Consider the following 19,302-nt stretch of genomic DNA (forward strand, 5'->3'; position numbering starts at 1 on the left):
TGCCCTGATACGGCTCCCGGGCCAGATCACATCCACTGTCAGATGCTCCAACACCTCTCGGTGGACTGCCAGCAGCGCCTCCTAGACCTTTTCAACCATATCTGGGTTGAGGGTGAGTTCCCGTCACAATGGCAGGAAAGCGTCGTAATCCTCATGTTGAAACCTGCCAACAACCCACTGGAGGTGGACAGCTACCGGTCCATTAGCCTCACCAACGTTCTCTGCAAGTTGCTCGCACGCATGGTGAGCCAGAGGTTGAGTTGGCTACTTGAGCCTCGGGGCCTTCTGGCTCCGTCTCTGGGTGGGTTCCGTAAGGGCTGCTCTGCCACTGATAATCTGGTGTGCATGGAGTCTGCCATCCGTGCGGCCTTTGCCCGCCGTCAGCATCTGGTCGCCGTCTTTTTTTTTTATATGCGGAAGGCATATGATATGACATGGTGACATCACTTCCTCTCTACCCTTCATGGTTGGGGTCTGTGGGATCCATTACCGATTTTCATACAAAATGTTCTCTCACTTCGTTCCTTCCGTGTGCAAGTTGCGGCCTCCCATAGTTCCTCAAGAGTTCAGGAGAAAGGGGTACTGCAATGATCTGTCTTAAGAGATTGCCTCTTTTTGATTGCAAATAATGGGCTTGCTACGGTCGTGGGACCATCTGCCTCATCTTCCTTGTATGCTGACGACTTCTGCCTATACTGTAGCTCCACTGGCATTGCAGCTGCTGAATGGCGCTATCCGAAAGGCGCATTCTTGGGCTATAGCGCATGGCATTCAGTTTTCGGCTGCCAAGACCTGCGTTATGCATTTGTGCTGGCTTTATCTTAACGGTAAACCTCTTGCTGTGGTGGAGACGCATCGATTTTTGGGATTGGTTTTCGATACTTGGTTGACTTGGTTGCCTCATATCCTTAAACAAATGTGCTGGCGGCATCTTAACGCTCTTCGTTCCTTGAGTCACACCAGCTGGGGGGTGCCAGTTGGTCTACCCTTCTACGGCTGTACCAGGCATTAATTCAGTCCCATCTAGATTATGGGAGCCTAGCTTACGGTTTGGCATCCCTTTCCGCATTGCAGTTGCTGGACCCCATCCTTCACAGTGGGGTCCAACTCGCCACTGGAGACAGGTGTCCCACCATTGCGGTTCTGGTGCCAACAATTACTGGCCGCTTATGCTACACACGTTTGTAGCTTGCCCAGACATCCCAATTATCGTATCCTATTCCCTCAGTCGGTTGTCCATCTTCCGGAACGGCGACCCCAGTCAGGGTGTAAGATTGCGGTTCACAATAGAGCTCTTCTATCTGGGCTTGAGGTTTTCTGTCTTCCACCTCTTTTGCGGGCCCCTGTGCGTATACCCCCGTGGTGTGTGCCCCGCCCATGCCTTCGGCTCTATTTGGCACAGGGCCCGAAGGACTCAGTCCCTCCTGAGGCCCTCCGCAGCCGATTTCTTTTAATCCTTGGCGCGTTTCAAGTCTCTGACATTATCTATACTGACGGTTCGATGGTTGCTGGTCGTGTCGGTTATGCTCTTACTTTGGGGGTCATTATGAACAACTCATTGCCGGCTGGTTGCAGTGTTTTCACTGCCAAGCTGGTCGCCATCTCTCGCGCCCTAGAGTATATCTGCTCCTGCTCAGGTGAGTCCTTTATCTGTAGTGATGAGCTGTCGGCCAGTGTTTCCCTCGCTCTCGTCTGGTGATGGCTATCCAGGAGTCCCTCCATACTATTGCCTGTTGCGGCCGCTCTGTGGTCTCTGTGTGGTCCCCGGGTCATGTTGGCATCCCGGGAAATGAAAGTGTTGACACGCTGGCCAAACAGGCTGTCGGTGCACCAGCCTTGGAGATTGGCCTTTCGGAGAGTGACCTCAGCTCAGTTTTGCGGCAGAAGGTACTTCACACCTGGGGTGAAGAATGGCGCACCCTTCCTTCACTCAACAAACTTCGAGCCATCAAGGAGGCTACTTGTGCGTGGGTCTCTCGCAAGGACTCTGTTGTCCTCTGCCGCCTATGCATTGGCCACACCTGGATAACACACAGCTATTTATTGCGCCGCAAGGACTCACCTTTATGTGGCTGCAGGTCAGCTTCGCCGGTGGTCCATATCTTGTTGGACTGCCCACTTTTAACTCTGCTCAGGCAGACGTTTGTGCTGCCTGATACGCTTCCTGCACTTTTATTGGATGACATTGGGACGGATGATTTAGTTTTGAGTTTTATTCGTGCAGGGGGTTTTTATCTCTTGATCTAAGTGTTTGTCCCTTTTTTTAGTGTTGAGTCTGGCCTTCGGCCTAAGATTTTAGACTGGGGTTTTAGTGCGTTCTTTGGTGGTTGGCTTTTCCTTTTTTGTTTCTATGGTCAGCCAACCACTGTCACACACTGTGTGATTTTAATTTCTTTTGTCTGGTCTCTCTCTGTGTCTGTCTTGTCCTGGGTCGTCTCTTGTCATCTCCATTGTTTGTTTTTATTCCTTGTGGGGGTTTAAAGTTCATGGAAAAAATCCCACAAACCAACCAACCAGACAAGGGATACAGTTAGTAAACACACCGCACTCTAAATATCTGGGCCTCTCATAGAGCTTACGACGTGTGTGGGTACGTGGTGACTATCACAGGCCCCAAGCTGTTGCAGCACCTACTTCCTAGCCTGTGCTGCAATCTCGAACTATCCTCCCTCTTCTTGCTCCCTTTCTAATGTTGGCAGCTTTTGATGTAAGCCTGCCTATTCAATAGGTTCTGCCTTCCTTTCTTTGGATTTTCTTTCGTTCACAACCTTTTGGCTGAAATAATTTGTGGTCCCCTTCTGGGTTTGACCTTCATGTTCCTCATTTTTCTGTAATGTGGACTGAATTGTGCATTCTGTCAGGGCCACCATGGTCTGCACAGCTGTGGTCAGTTAGAGGATTCCCCTTTGTATCACATTGGGAGCAATAGCAGTGGGAATGCAAATGACTTCAGTAATCACCATTTGCAGTGTTTATATACATACAGGGAAGCTACTTACTTACCTAGAGTTGACCACATTAATCCAACAACTGCCCCCCCCCCCCCTCCCTCACTTGCCTCTTTTGGGTTTTCAGTGTGCAGCACCCCTGTTAGGAAGTACCACTTTTTCTGGTAGTGGCCTTCTAGTTGACTGACTTCGTGCTGACCATGATCTGTGTTTCCTCCATGGTGGTACTCCTTTCAGCTACCACATTGGGTGTTTCCAAAGAGCCTGTTGGCAGTTGTATTACTCTATTGTTACCATCACTTCCTCTCTGTCAGGTTGCATCAGTGAGGTTATGACAGATGGTTCTGATGTCATCATGCGCGCTACTGGAACTGTTACTGTCCTTTTACATGCTCCCTCCACTGCTGGTTGGTTCCATGGTAAACTCAAAATATTGCAATAGCTGTTCAGGATTTTTGGGGAGCCCTGCAAAATTTTAAGTGCATTCTTCGCAGATAAACCATATCACTTTTAAGTGACTTAATGTTAAGGCTCACTATCTAATTAAATTCACTAAGTAGGAATACTGGGAATGCTGCGTATTCTCCCTGGGAACTTATGTCCAGGCGTGGGCGAAGTTCTGTGGTCCTCTGGGCTGCCAATGATCAAAAATTGTTCCACGTCTTGGTGTGGAGGACAGTCTTTGCACTGATGCTTCAGTTCTTGCTGAATAACTTGTGACCCACTTCGAGAGAGCATCGGCCTCCTCCTCTTAACTGGTTACTTTTCTATTGTAGAAACAACAAGTTGAAGGCCCCCATATATTTCACTCCCAGCTGAATTGTATAACGAACCTTTCACTGATAGGGAACTGCTTCAGACTCTTGCCTAGTCTCATGATACGTCCCCAGGCCCTGATTCCATTCATAATCAGATGATTCAACAGTGGAATGCTTCTCAAAGGCTACACCTACTTAAGATCGTCATACTTATTTGGCTTGAAGGTGTCTTCCTTTTGCAATGGTGATACAGTGTCATTGTACCAGTTGTGGAGTCAGGCAAAAACCCAGTGTCTCTCAACAGCTACTATCCAGTTAGCATCACCAACATGCCCTACAAACTACTTTGTTGCCCACAGATAAAGTTCACTTCTCGAGTACCGGAACATTTTGTCCCCCTATCATAGTGAGTTCCAGGAGGTACGCTCCACAGTCGGCCATCTGATGTAGTTGGAAACAGCAATCTGACAGGCTTTCTCCAAATGCTGACACCTCATTCCAGTCTTTTTTTTAGCTATGTAACGTATGAGACACCACTTGGCACCGTTACATTTAACATTCCTGCCATGACTGGGGATTTTGAGGCTCCCTGACGATTTTTATTCATGATGACGATTCCCTTCAGTAGCTACAGATGATTTGCATATAGAGTAGTTTTTATTCATCAGTTTTTATCCCAACGGTTGTTCTGGGTTCGAGTTGGTAATTCACTCGCATCTGCATGGAGCCAAGAGAATGGCATCTCACAGGGCTCTGTCTTGAGTGTCACACACTTCCTCATCACCATCAATGGTGTGACGACAGAATTAAGGTCGTTGGTCACCTCTGAACTGTATGGTGACGACTTCTGCATATGGTGCAGCTCACATTCAGTAGCTTCAGCTGAACGCCAACTCCAAGGCGCCATATGACTGGCCTGTGTGCAGCCCCTTTCACATGGTTTCAAATTCTCTTGCAAAAACACAGGTCATGCATTCTTCATTGTACCACAGTCCATTCTGACCCATAACTCTACTTGGTATGCAGCACTTGGAAATTGACGCACAGTCCCGGTTTTTGGGCCTTCTTGTTGATAAAAAGCTGTCTTGGGTACCCAATATGGCTCAGCCAAAGACTAGTTGCATGCAGCAGCTTACTGCTATTTGCTTTCTAGTTCATACCTCTCCGGGTTCAGATCGTGCTACTCTCCTCCATATTTACAGAGTCCTGGTGTTCTCCTGACTGGACCATAGTTCCAGTTCTATTGCTTGGTGGCACCTTTGGCTTTAAAATTGTTGGAGCAAGTCCTTCATTAGACAGTCTCATTGCCAAAACAAGGATCTTACCTTTCCAGTTCCGGTAGTACCAGCTTGAGTCAGCTATGCACTTGCCATTCGACAATCCCTGATCATCCACCATATCCCATTCTTTTTCCATATGAGAAGCATTGACCTTCTGATACCTGCCTTTGGGTGAAATTAGCAGTTGGAACGCATCTTGCAGCCATCTTACAGGATGTCCACCTCTCCTCCCTGCAGTGTATTCCACATGTTTTTTCATGCATGCCTCTTTGATTGGTGCCCAAACAACAAATTAGGACTGATTTTCTAGGTCCTAAGGTCTATTGCCCTCATGGCCTTTCAACGCCTGTTACATTCAGTTATTCAGGATCAGGATGCTACCACTTCTACACTGATAGCTCTGAAACTATGGATAAGGTGAGACCTGGTCAGGAACGCCATTTGTTGCCAAGACATTATAGTGTCTATACAGTGGAGGTCATAGCCGTTAGCAGAGCCCTACACTTTATTAAACAGACCTCCCTTGACCATGTTTCAATGTGTGGCAACACAGTGAGCAGACTTCAGGCCATTGACCAATGTTATCATCACCCTGTATTCTCTGTTATCCATGACCTTCTCAGTGAACTTAGTCATACTGACTGCTCAGTTGTCCTCCTCTGTGCCCCAGTTTGTATGGATATCTGAGAGAATGAACTGGCAAATTGTTTGGCTTAAGGAGCAATTATTCGCTGTTCCCCGCACACCCCCTCCCCTGTTTGCTTTGCAGGTCGCCGTTAGATTTGCAGGTGCAAAATAAGTCCCCTGCTCACTAGGAGATGGGTGACATATGGTTGGCTACTGCCCCCTCTAATAAGCTCTTCACCATCAGGGAGACTACACAGTCTGCCACTCTCCTTTCCATTCCTCCTGCAAGGAAATCCACCTTCCTATGTCACCTCTGTGTTGTTCATACTAGATTAACCCATAGTTTTATTTAGCATAACAAGCCACTCTCACATTGTAGTGATGACTTAGACAGTAGCTCATGTCCTGGTGGAATGACCCCTTCTTCTGGCCCTCAATGGTAAATGTGGCCTCCCGAACTCTTTGCTCCTAATATTGACATGATTCTTTGCCAGTTGAGCTAGTTCTCCATTGTAGCCCTAAAGTAGTTTTTATTTTAGATACAAGGTTTTAAACTACCTTTGTGGCAGGGGCAGCATGGTTGGGGTTGGAGCATGTCCCATTGCATGTGGGGTCTGGGGTACTTGTGACCCTACCTCCTTGACTAGCTCACCCTTTCATCCCTGTCTTATGTGTTTTAATTGGTTTTTGTTGCAGTTTCTCTCTGTTTCTGCCACACCCTATTTTATATTTTAGAGGTAGCACCCTGTTAAATAGTTGGTGCTCATTAACACCTTGACTACACTGGAGCAAGGACGGGAAGGCTGGCTGTGGGTGGGAAAACTCCCTTCCCTTGCAGAGGCCCAGCTACTATCTTACCTATTTCTCCCCTCTTGTTTTTATCACTGATGGTCCAGCTGATTTTCATTACATTTTTAGACTTCTAACTTCATCTTCTGAATCTGTGAACAAGAAAATGTTTTTTGCTCTGTAATTGTCTTTGCCCTTCATCAGACTGGTGTGTGTGTGTGGGGGGGGGGGGTCTGGTGCTTGGATGAGCCCCAAGAGACTCCTTGTCTGCTCTGTCTTACTTACTGATCCAGTCCATACACTTTTCTGAAAATTCTTTCCTAGCTTTGGCATCAGTGCCTTCCATGTCTTGGTATTACCTCGCCTACCTACTTCCATCATCAGATAATGTGCTTTGTGGACATCACAAATTCTTTATTAACCACCCCTGAATCAAAGGACTGTTGACTTTGCTGTTTAGTCCCTTCACATCCAACCAACCGATCAACGAAAATAAGTGGAAGCACTCTGGGTCGATATGTGACATACAAATAGCACTGTGAAATACAAGAATGAAGGTGGAAGTGAGAAATTGTATCCTTCAAGAGATCACTCGTTGTAGCACAATGGGCTCTCAATCACTAACCCTGAGCGAGTGAGCGAGTGAGCGAGTGAGCGAGTGAGCGAGTGAGCGAGTGAGCGAGTGAGCGAGTGAGCGAGTGAGCGAGTGAGCGAGTGAGCGAGTGAGCGTGTGAGCGTGTGAGCGTGTGTGCGTGTGAGCGTGTGTGCGTGTGTGCGTGTGTGCGTGTGTGCGTGTGTGTGTGTGTGTGTGTGTGTGTGTGTGTGTGTGTGTGTGTGTGTGTGTGTGTGTGCCAATCTGGTACAAATGTATGCACATAAACATAGTTGACAAGGCACTGAATGAAACATGGAGGCTTCTGACAAGTTGTTTGGAACCAGCTAGCAGGCATAGTGCCACCATATGTTCATCATCAAGTAGCTGCTAGTGCGGAGATAGCAAATCAGGATCATCAGGAGAATCGTCAGTTACATGGACACATTCCAGCAGCGCTTGAGGTTCAGAAGTAGTTTCCTCAACACTACTTCAGTTCTGCAAACAGCAGCAGCTGTAGTGAGTAAATGATTGTAATTCTTTTGACTTGAGGGTAAGTCTACCTGACTTCTCCCTTTGGAAACCCTCCAACCTGGGCATGAGTAGAAATCGATCATGTGGAGGTCACTCACTTGCTCTGGCATTGGAAGATCCAGAGTACTCTACAGAAATGGCACTTACCTGTGGATACTGCAAACTGTTACTGCATAGAAACGCACACTATGGAACAGCTACTGGAATGTCAAATATGTGCTGCGGCTTGCACAGAAGATTTGCTTGCAGCTCCGAGAGCAATTGAAGTTGCAAAATTTTGGTCATCAGTAGTGTATCTTGATAAACATTTCTTTCATTTGGTTGGTTCAAATGGTTCATTTGGTTTTGCTGACAATTGCCATGTTTTGTATTGTTTCTGACTTCAATAAATAAACAAACAAATAGATAGATAGATAGATATTTGTCAACGAAAATTCTTTGTTGAAGGAAGAAATCTAAATGACAAATTGATGTCTAGGAACAGTGTACAAAAAGCATTATGTCAATACAATTAAAAATAACGAAGTAATGGGACTGAAATGATTACCATGGCTTATTCACTGTAATTTTTAGCATGTTGTTGACATCCTTTGATAATGATTTGACAAGGTTAGTAGTTTTAAAACTAGACAAATTTATATTTTAGAAAAATGTTGTTTATTGCTCACTGGAGGGAACAGGAAATAAACTGCCATTACTGACATACAAGTATCACAAAAAAGTGAGTGGTTAAAGGTGATTTACTAGTCAGAACAAGATTATTACAGTTGAGAAAATCATTGGGAAAGTTGCTCATCTAATGAAGCTGATTTTTAAAATGGTATAAGGATTTAAAGAAAAAATTGGCTGCTAATACTGTGAAAAAGTGTTAGTTTCAGCTTCTGTTTTCCCATACAATTGGTTTAATCATTTTGATGTGCCCTTGCTTTCATATCAGATTTATTAATAGTTAATAGTTGGTTGTCACTTAGCTCTGGTACACCACTATGTCTATACCCACATTATACCAGTATCAACATGATAGTAATTACAATCAAAAGTTTCTTAAGATAACTTCTGCAGTAATGTTCTCATATATATCTCTCTGACCATTAAAGGAAAACAAATGGCAACCATATTGTAAGTGAAATTGATACTGCATCCTCAATATTTTTTATAGTCACAGTAGGCTTAACCAAAGTTATAAGTAGTCATTGTAAATGTCGTGGTTTGCACCATTGTTAGGCTTTATATTTTTAATTTATTAGTAATAGGTATTTAATTTTGTTGCTGCAGTGTACATTGTATATGTGATTCTTCTAATGTTATGTTTTCTTGTCTTTCAGATTACTGTATATTTGGGAAAAAGGGATTTTGTTGATCATATAACACACGTGGATCCCATAGGTGAGAAAATATTTGTATATTAAATATTATTAAATATGTGTATATTAAATATACGAGGGCCGTTCAGAAAGTAACCTCCGGTTGATTTAAAAAAATACACCAAGTTAAATAAAAATATTTTAATATATACATCTTACAACTAACTCTTTGCACTATTTTTCTACATAGTCTCCATAGCGATTGAGGCACTTATCGTATCTCTTCACAAGCTTTGAAATTCCTTCTGCATAAAAATCACCCGCTTGTGCCTGGAGCCAGCCTGTGACCGCATCTTTGAGCTCTTCGTCGTCATCAAACCGCTGTGACCCGAGCCATTTCTTCAAATGCATGAAGAGGTGATAATCACTTGGCGCCAGGTCTGGGCTGTAAGGTGGATGGTTGATAACGTCCCACTTGAAGGACTCAAGAAGGGCCGTTGTTCTGCGAGCAGAGTGAGGACGGGCGTTATCGTGCAAAAAAACGATACCGGAAGTCAGCATACCACGGCGTTTGTTCTGTATAGCCCGTCGTAACTTTTTTATTGTTTCACAGTACACGTCTTGATTAATGGTCGTTCCACGTTCCATGAATTCAACCAACAACACCCCTTTGGCATCCCAAAACACCGTTGCCATCAGTTTTCTGGCAGAAAAATCTTGCGAGGCTTTTCTTGGTTTGGTAGGCGAATTTGAATGTGCCCACATCTTTGATTGTTCTTTTGTCTCAGGGTTCACGTACTTAATCCAGGTTTCGTCACCGGTCACGATTCTGTTTAACAATGGTTCTCCTTCGTCCTCATAACGTGACAGAAAGTCTAATGCAGAGGCCATTCTTTGAGTTTTGTGGTGGTCGGTAAGAATTTTCGGCACCCATCGTGCACAGAACTTACGGTAACCCAATCTTGCTGTCACTATCTAGTACAAGAGAGTCTTAGAAATCTGTGGAAAACCAGTAGACAACTCCGACATTGAGAAACGTCGATTTTCACGAACTTTTGCATCAACAGTCTGAACGAGTTCGTCAGTCACCAATGATGGTCTACCACTCCTCTCTTCATCACGAACGTTTTCTCGTCCACTTTTAAATAAACGTACCCATTCACGGACAACTCCTTCACTCATAACTCTTGGTCCGTACACGGCACAAAGCTCACGATGAATAGCTGCTGCAGAATATCCTTTGGCTGTAAAAAAACCTTATGACAGCACGCACTTCACATTTGGCGGGGTTTTCTATTGCAGCACACATTTCAAACTGCCACAAAAACTAAACTAGCGCAGGTACGAAGTTCACTCGACCACGGCTTGATGCCGACTGACCTGTTGAGTGCGTGAACGCACAGATGGCGTCGCTACTCCCCCCACAACCCGCACTGTGACCAATCGGAGGTTACTTTCTGAACCGCCCTCGTACAAGAGTTGGATGAAAAGTGGTAGCAACACTGCCGTAACACGAAGGATGTGTGTCAGATGACATGCATGCTGTCTGTAGCTGATAGCAGCAGATCATTTGAAGTAGTGCAGTGAGTGTGATGGCTGTGTTTCAGTCAGTTGCAGTGTATACTGTCTGATAGTAATGGAGGTCAGTTCAAGCACCATAACATTATATTTTGGAAGCCTACTACTGAAATTTGTTGAGACATGCCCCACATCTCATACTAAGAGGAAAGTGACTGCACCTTCTGGCACTGCATCCCATCATCCCTCATGGCAATACATGATGCCACATGGCAAACCCTGTGCCTGCGTACATGGGAGTGAGAGATACTGGAATATCCACCATATTCACCCAATATGACTCCTTACGACTATGAGCTGTTCGTCAAAATGAAGGAACCTCTTTGTGGCACATGCTACAACACAAGAGAAGACATCATCCATGGCATAGGACAGGCAGTCTTTGTGAGACATTGATAGATATGGACATGCTGACAGTGTAAAACGCTTTCCATATGTGTTGGAGAAGGTGATACAGATGTTGAGCGATTATATTGAGGGCATGTAATACAGTGGATATCTGTCAATAAAATCTGGTATGAATTGTAGCGGTGTCGTCACCACTTTTTATCCAACCTATGTATTTCTCAGATAACTGTAAGTTAGAGATAGTAGCTACAAATGTTCACCATCATACAAAGTTTACTTGTCAACTTGTTAAAAAAAAGATTTCACCCTGCAATATATGTAGAAATTAATACATAATACACTCCTGGAAATGGAAAAAAGACCCACCATACTTGCTCCGGACACTGTGAGAGGGCTGTACAAGCAATGATCACACGCACGGCACAGCGGACACACCAGGAACCGCGGTGTTGGCCGTCGAATGGCGCTAGCTGCGCAGCATTTGTGCACCGCCGCCGTCAGTGTCAGCCAGTTTGCCGTGGCATACGGAGCTCCATCGCAGTCTTTTACACTGGTATCATGCCGTGACAGCGTGGACGTGAACCGTATGTGCAGTTGACGGACTTTGAGCGAGGGCGTATAGTGGGCATGCGGGAGGCCGGGTGGACGTACCGCCGAATTGCTCAACACGTGGGGCGTGAGGTCTCCACAGTACATCGATGTTGTCGCCAGTGGTCGGCGGAAGGTGCACGTGCCCGTCGACCTGGGACCGGACCGCAGCGACGCACGGATGCACGCCAAGACCGTAGGATCCTACGCAGTGCCGTAGGGGACCGCACCGCCACTTCCCAGCAAATTAGGGACACTGTTGCTCCTGGGGTATCGGCGAGGACCATTCGCAACCGTCTCCATGAAGCTGGGCTACGGTCCCGCACACCGTTAGGCCGTCTTCCGCTCACGCCCCAGCATCGTGCAGCCCGCCTCCAGTGGTGTCGCGACAAGCGTGAATGGAGGGACGAATGGAGACGTGTCGTCTTCAGCGATGAGAGTCGCTTCTGCCTTGGTGCCAATGATGGTCGTATGCGTGTTTGGCGCCGTGCAGGTGAGCGCCACAATCAGGACTGCATACGACCGAGGCACACAGGGCCAACACCCGGCATCATGGTGTGGGGAGCGATCTCCTACACTGGCCGTACACCACTGGTGATCGTCGAGGGGACACTGAATAGTGCACGGTACATCCAAACCGTCATCGAACCCATCGTTCTACCATTCCTAGACCGGCAAGGGAACTTGCTGTTCCAACAGGACAATGCACGTCCGCATGTATCCCGTGCCACCCAACGTGCTCTAGAAGGTGTAAGTCAACTACCCTGGCCAGCAAGATCTCCAGATCTGTCCCCCATTGAGCATGTTTGGGACTGGATGAAGCGTCGTCTCACGCGGTCTGCACGTCCAGCACGAACGCTGGTCCAACTGAGGCGCCAGGTGGAAATGGCATGGCAAGCCGTTCCACAGGACTACATCCAGCATCTCTACGATCGTCTCCATGGGAGAACAGCAGCCTGCATTGCTGCGAAAGGTTGATATACACTGTACTAGTGCCGACATTGTGCATGCTCTGTTGCCTGTGTCTATGTGCCTGTGGTTCTGTCAGTGTGATCATGTGATGTATCTGACCCCAGGAATGTGTCAATAAAGTTTCCCCTTCCTGGGACAATGAATTCACGGTGTTCTTATTTCAATTTCCAGGAGTGTATAAAACAGTAAGTATCCTTGATCTAAAATAATGTTATGTATGGGAAAAAGTACCACAATAGCTGTATCTTGAAATGTCTTCATTCTATCACACAACAAGTTTTGGCAGCACATTACCGCCATCCTCAGGCCACGTTTACCAAATAATAAGAACACAGTGACTGATCTCACTGGTTGGTCCTCTCCCCCGAATCAATCAACCAACCAACCAACCAACAAACAAACAATAGCACGACGCCAATATTTGAAAATTAAACAACTATGAAATAATGAGTACAAAAAATTGTGGTACTCTAATGTATTAGTTGAAGTAACCTTAAGGTAATAATCTATGAAGTACCAATAGAGCACACATGTCAGTACCCCCATTTTTTTCCCGCAGTAATGTATAAAACGTAAACACAGAGTAAACCTGAATAAAGTCACAAAACGCATGGCTTCATCATATGTAAAAACAGTGGACATCTAAAATGGCAACTTTCGCTCCTTTCTAACTAGATCATTAAAATAACACAATGTATCATGGTATAGATTTAACAAAAGGTCCCAAATAGTAGACATGATCCAACGAAAAAGTCCAATAATGTTTAAGACGTGTGCCAAAAATGTATACATGTTGTAAGAACCTAATGGTGAAAGTGAAACTAATATGGTACAGCCTAACCACAGACCCTTTGCAACTGTATATGAACCACACAATTTTGTGACAACCTAGCTTCAAAAACTGAAAAGTCCCTCCTCTGAAAACTCTTCATAACTATGTACCCTTCAATAACGAGATGTACCAGACCTCAAGTATTGTTTTCACTATTACACTCTTCTGTGATAAACACCGACCCCTAATTGCAAGAAACAAAACTAAAATACCCACTTTAAACAGTACTTTCCTCTGTAACAAAGCCCTCCTAGAAATAAAACCAAGGAACCCGAAAACAGATTTAAATACCTATAACCTAACTGCTACAGCTTCATTGTCTCAGGGTTGGGCATGGGTGCCTAAGACAATCTGGTACTCTCTGATCTCTAATCGTACACAATACATAAATATGTAGGCCAGTAGACCATCAGATGAGCTGTAACTATGACTGAGTCGGGGGAGGGGGAGGGAAGACAAAGCAGGATATCTGCCTTGGGCGTCAAATTAAGGGGGCACCAAATTCATATTCTTCAAGAAAAAACCGTGATTTACAAATCAAGTAGCATCCAGCACACGTTGGTGTATCGGTTGTTCATATGATATTGAAATGGATCACTGTTGGTTTTTGAACCTTTTTGAACACATTCTAAGTTGCTTTCTGAATGAATCATAAGTTGATATGCGAATGCTTGCATAGTGTACGTGATGTCTCTGCCCGGGGAATCCCCGTCACATCTAGAAATGAAAAAACTTTCCCGCAGACAAAAGGGGACGGGGCTGAAGCTGAATAAACATGAGCGGCTGAATGCCACTCACTGTTTGTTTCACGTGGTTGATTGGGTGTTGGAATTGTAGGTGTAGTTATTAGTGAAATCCATAGATTCAGACTACCAGAGTGGAAATAAACGACACTAACAAGAAAAACAGCTAAGAAAGATTACATCGTATATTCTCGGTGTATGAAAGAAAATTTTGACAATTTTTGCTAGATCGCTATGCTACTGAAGGCCAATTGTACAGTTCCCGGTCAGCAGCCGCTTAAATCTATTCTGATATTGAGAAGGCTATCTACACTTACAGTGAAAATGTGCTTAATTCATTAGACAAAAAATTGCAGGCAACTGGTATATTTTGTGATCTGTCAAAGGCATTTGACTGTGTAAATCACAATATCCTTTTAAGTAAAATAGAATATTATAGTATAACAGGAAATGCTGCAAAATGGTTCAAATCTTATATCTCTGGCAGCAAACAAAGGGTGGTATTAGCAATGACCTTTCATCAGTAACATTACCAGATGCCAAGTTTGTTTTGTTTGCCGATGATACAAACATTGCAATAAATAGCAAATCAAGTGTAGTCTTAGAAAGATCAGCCAATAAAATATTTGTGGACATTAATCACTGGTTCCTAGCCAATTCTTTGTCACTGAACTTTGAAAAAACACACTACATGCAGTTCAGAACTTGTAAGGGGTGTCCCAAGAGTATATGTCTAACATACGATGACAAGAAGATAGAAGAAGTGGACAGTGTTAAATTCTTGGGATTACAGCCTGATAATAAATTCAACTGGGAGGAGCACACCACAGAACTGCTGAAGCGTCTTAACAAATCTCTGTTTGCAATGCGAATTTTGTCAGACATAGGGGATATAAAAATGAAAAAGCTGGCATACTATGCTTACTTTCATTCCATAATGTCATATGGGATTATTTTTTGGGGTAATTCATCAAGCCAAGCTAAAGTTTTCCGGGCACAAAAACGTGCAGTGAGAGTTATATGTGGTGTGAACTCAAGAACATCCTGCAGAAGCCTGTTTAGGGAACTAGGGATACTAACTACCGCTTCCCAATATATTTATTCCTTAATGAAATTTGTCATTAAAAATATATCACTTTTTCAAATCAACAGCTCAATTCATGGAATCAGTACTAGAAATAAGAATAATCTTCACAAGGATTTAAAGTCACTTAGTCTTGTACAAAAAGGTGTGCATTATTCAGGAACACACATTTTCAATAACTTGCCAGCAGCCATAAAAAGCTTAACAACCAATGAAATTCAGTTTAAGAGAAGCCTAAAGGATTTATTGGTGGCCAACTCCTACTCCATTGATGAATTTCTTAGTTAAACCAACTGATTTGTATATAAGTACAACATAACTTCTGCACAATTTCAGTGCAGTAATGTGTTCATTGAAAATTTGTGTGTGTGTGTGTGTGTGTGTGTGTGTGTGTGTGTGTGTGTGGGTTAGTACAATCTAACTTCTGCACCATTTCAGTGCAGTAATGTTTTCATTGTAAATAAGTATTATAGTAGTTGTATTACCTTATAAATAAATAAAAAAACTTTTTTATTTTAAATTCAGTGCATTAGTATTTGTAAAATGACTCTTAGTGTTCATTAAAAAATGATGATCATTCCACTTGGGACCTGTGGAATGGTACATTAGCTTATTTGTTTTAGTTGTAAATATTTGTCATGTATTGTTGTTTTTCTGACATGTTCCACACCCTGGAGGACCTCCTCACTACGGATCAATTGGAATGAAAGTAAATCTAATCTAATCTAATCTCGGAGTAGCGCGGAAAACGGGTTGTACGAACGCGTAATAACACCTAACCTGAGAATAAAGGCGGGATAACTGAACCTGTGATTCTGGCAGGGTTAGTGAAGTTAACCGGAGAATAAGTTTTAAGTTTTGACCACGTCATGAATATTTGCAGAATTAGTGATAACAGGATTATTTGTTAGAATGGGTAACGAGAAGAAATGAGGACATCACGCAAATTGCATGGAAGGATATTATGATTCCAGAGTTATATAAAAGTTTACTACTACTACTACTACTACTACTTCTACTTTTCGATCTCATGCTTGAGAAACTGGGGCATACAAATGACATATGAAACTGTTTCATAACAAAAAAACTTTTTGCTTTTAGTAGGTCTAGTTGGCATTTGATAATGGTACTTCCTGAATTATGTTTTGTCGTGTTATTTATGTAAATGAGGTAGATAAAAATTACCATTTTTTCCAAGTCAGTCTCGCTTATTTGGCGTGTGTTAAAATTGCTGAAATATTAGAAAGGCCTATTTCGTTTTATCTACCAGACAGTGACAAAATAGATGTAATCAAATCAAGAAGCCACACCAGTCTTGGTTACTGTTAATAAGAACAGTTTTTTAAGTATTAGAAAACGTCATTTAAATTTTTCATGTAGCAAAATGTTTGACGAACTTTTATGATATAATAGATTCTTTCACGTAAAGGAAAGCACACAGTGTGAAGCTGTAGCAAGATTAGAGAGAAAAAAATGCTGGGACTTAACCATTACCTTACATTACGTTACATTTATCGTTTCCCATGAAGAAATGTCTACTGTCTTGCTTATCTCTTGTCTTTAATGGTTTAGTGTTTCCCGTATTTAATTTTAACTCGTACGAAACAGAGAGTTATTAGCTCTCAGACAATAAAGAGTGCAAAAAAAATGGCTCTGAGCGCTATGGGACTTAACATTTGAGGTCATCAGTCCCCTAGAACTTAGAACTACTGAAACCTACCTAACCTAAGAACATCACACACATCCATGTCCGAGGCAGGATTCGAACCTGCGACCATAGCGGTTGCGCGATTCCAGACTGAAGCACCTAGAACCACTCGGCCACATCGGCCATCCCAAAGAGTGCAAACTTTCTGAAGAGTTCTTATTGTCCTGGTCACAAATAATCCCACCCAATATCAGTTGTGGTTTTTTAAATTTTTTTATTTAGGGGTATAGCATGTCAAAACTGGTCCACTGTTAGTCGGAGAGGTGCCACAGGACATTTTAATTTCCACTGTCCTGGATAGAGGTTTGATGGCTTTCATTACAAAATATACACATTTGAGTTCTACAGTGCAGTGCGATAGAAGGATGCTGTGTGAAGAGGGGTGGCATTGCATTTTGGCACAATTTTGACCACTGATAATAACATGTCTTACATTTCCTCGAACATATATGTTTTATATATCAATCTCTTCAGAATGATGTGCGCAACAAAATGAATATATGTTTGAAAAATCTCAAGCGCTCAACGGGTGAGGGAGAGGGATGTTCGTTCTATGAAGTTTTTGGTCCGGTTTGGAAATATTGTAGATCCGGGGCTGGGCGTAACAACAATAAAAAATGCGGTACATTCCCTTCTGAAACACCCATTACTTATTATGAAAACAGTAGAGCACGATATGTGCAACGTCACATGCCTTGACATATTGATGTAATGTGTGCGGTGACAAAGGGAAAAGGAGAAATGGAAACTGGACCTTTACCTCCATAATCCAGATAACAAAGTATCACGCTGTAAGAAGTAACATATGGGAAGACTAACCCATAATGAAAATCTACGGCCTAAGTAGACACAAACAACTTGATGGGAGTTCAAACCCATTATTGTAGTAACTGTGCAGCATATCCTGATAAGAACTGCTAACCTTTTTTGAACTCGGGAACACAGGATGAGTATCCTTAGTAATTATTATACGACGATTGGTAAAATACAAATCACAGCTGAACTCATTATCAGAATTACACCATGACAGCAAGACTAAGAACTAGCAAAATGCGACATGACACATCAATAAAATACTCAAGAACATGGCTCAGAGGTTGAAAATACTGCTACAGTTCTAAGTTTCTTCTATTTAGAACACAACCGGTTTCGGGCTCTTATACGCCCATCATCAAGTGTTATATTGCAAACAGCAAGAGAGTGGTGGTGATAGTTTTTACATGCTGTAATATACATAAAAATTTTAAAAACCACAGGTTGGGCTAAGTTCTGTAAAACCTAAGTGAATGCCAAAGTGACACTAGACAGTACTATGGACGACTGCTTGGGTAAAGAAATATGCAACGAATACCAGTACGCTTATACTTTGTGCTGTGACTGCAAGTGCCGCGGTTGACGAGTACAGGACACGGCGTATTACCAGCAAACGCAGAGCACGGAGTAGTGTACGCGAAGGGGGAAGCAAACTGTTAAACCAGAGTGGCAAAAGTACTGCCATCTGTTGACGGGAAGAACGCGGGGCGACTAGCCAGGCCGTTCACAATTTGAATTAGTGATTCACATTGAAAATAAAAAATAGACCATTACACAGAAAGTTACATGATAAACATTAAAAGTGCATTGCTAGTGGTAAAGGAACATACTGAACAGGGCATTACAGGACTGTAGTAAAACTGAGTGGAAGTTGGTGACATAAAATTTATGTATAAATTGCAAAACACAGTGAAAATTTTCTCTTTCCACAATGGGCATGCGAGTCTATAATTTAGTCGGTTAAAAGAGCATACACATGTGCTGCTCCTATTTAAAGGCATCTCGGTACTGAACAAAATGGAAGGTAGCAAAACCTTACAAGCCACACTGTCAGAAACTATAATGCCAATTAATAGCTAGCAGCAACAGCACTAAAGGAAAATATTAACAGACGGCTGTATTTCGCCACTCTGGTTTACCAGTTTGCTTCCCTCTTTGAGTACACTTTCTCCTTACTGTGCGTTCACTGATCATACACCGTGTCCTGTACTCGTCGACCGTGGTGCTGGGGGTCACAGCACTGAGTGTAAGTATCCTGGTACTCACTGCATATTTCTTTACCAAGGCAGCCGTCTGTAGTACTGCCTGGTGCCATTTTGTCATTGACTTAGGTTTTACAGCATCTAGCCCGACCAGTGGCTTCTAAAATGTTTATGGAACTTTTTTGCTTTTTTATGTGTGTTACTCCGGGTAAAAGCTATCATCATCTCCAGTCTCCTGCTATTTTCAGTAAAACATGTGATGTGATGCCTGAGCCTGAAATCGGTCGTGTTCTAAATAAAAGAACCTTAAAACTGTAGCATTGTTTTTCAACCTCTGGTATAATGCTTAGTTGCAGATGTTCCTCCAATAGGATTTTTTGTAGATAAATAAGAACCAAATACTAGCCAGAACCAATTAGGGTTGTCAGTAAGAAACATAAATCCAGAATATATGACAAAACAGTCCATTTTCCCTATCAGCTGGTACTTGCAAATGTTACTAAAATGTCTAACTATATATGAAGATGTTTCTAGAAGGAAGTTTTATATATGAAGATACCATAACTTCAAAAGAAAAACACATCTAGAAAAACCACATAGCA

General features: G+C 43.2%; 1 protein-coding gene across 2 annotated transcripts in view; it reads left to right on the forward strand.

The window, feature by feature from the left end:
• Positions 1-19,302, forward strand: part of LOC126247339 (beta-arrestin-1) — a 553,332-nt gene that overhangs the window by 477,640 nt on the left and 56,390 nt on the right. For both annotated transcript variants that reach the window (XM_049948472.1, XM_049948471.1), the window contains exon 4: positions 8,854-8,914. In XM_049948472.1, coding sequence (XP_049804429.1) covers positions 8,854-8,914 — 61 coding nt within the window. The remainder of the gene's footprint in view (positions 1-8,853; positions 8,915-19,302) is intronic.

The sequence above is a fragment of the Schistocerca nitens genome, chromosome 1, assembly GCF_023898315.1.
Source record: "Schistocerca nitens isolate TAMUIC-IGC-003100 chromosome 1, iqSchNite1.1, whole genome shotgun sequence".
Lineage (NCBI taxonomy): Eukaryota > Metazoa > Arthropoda > Insecta > Orthoptera > Acrididae > Schistocerca > Schistocerca nitens.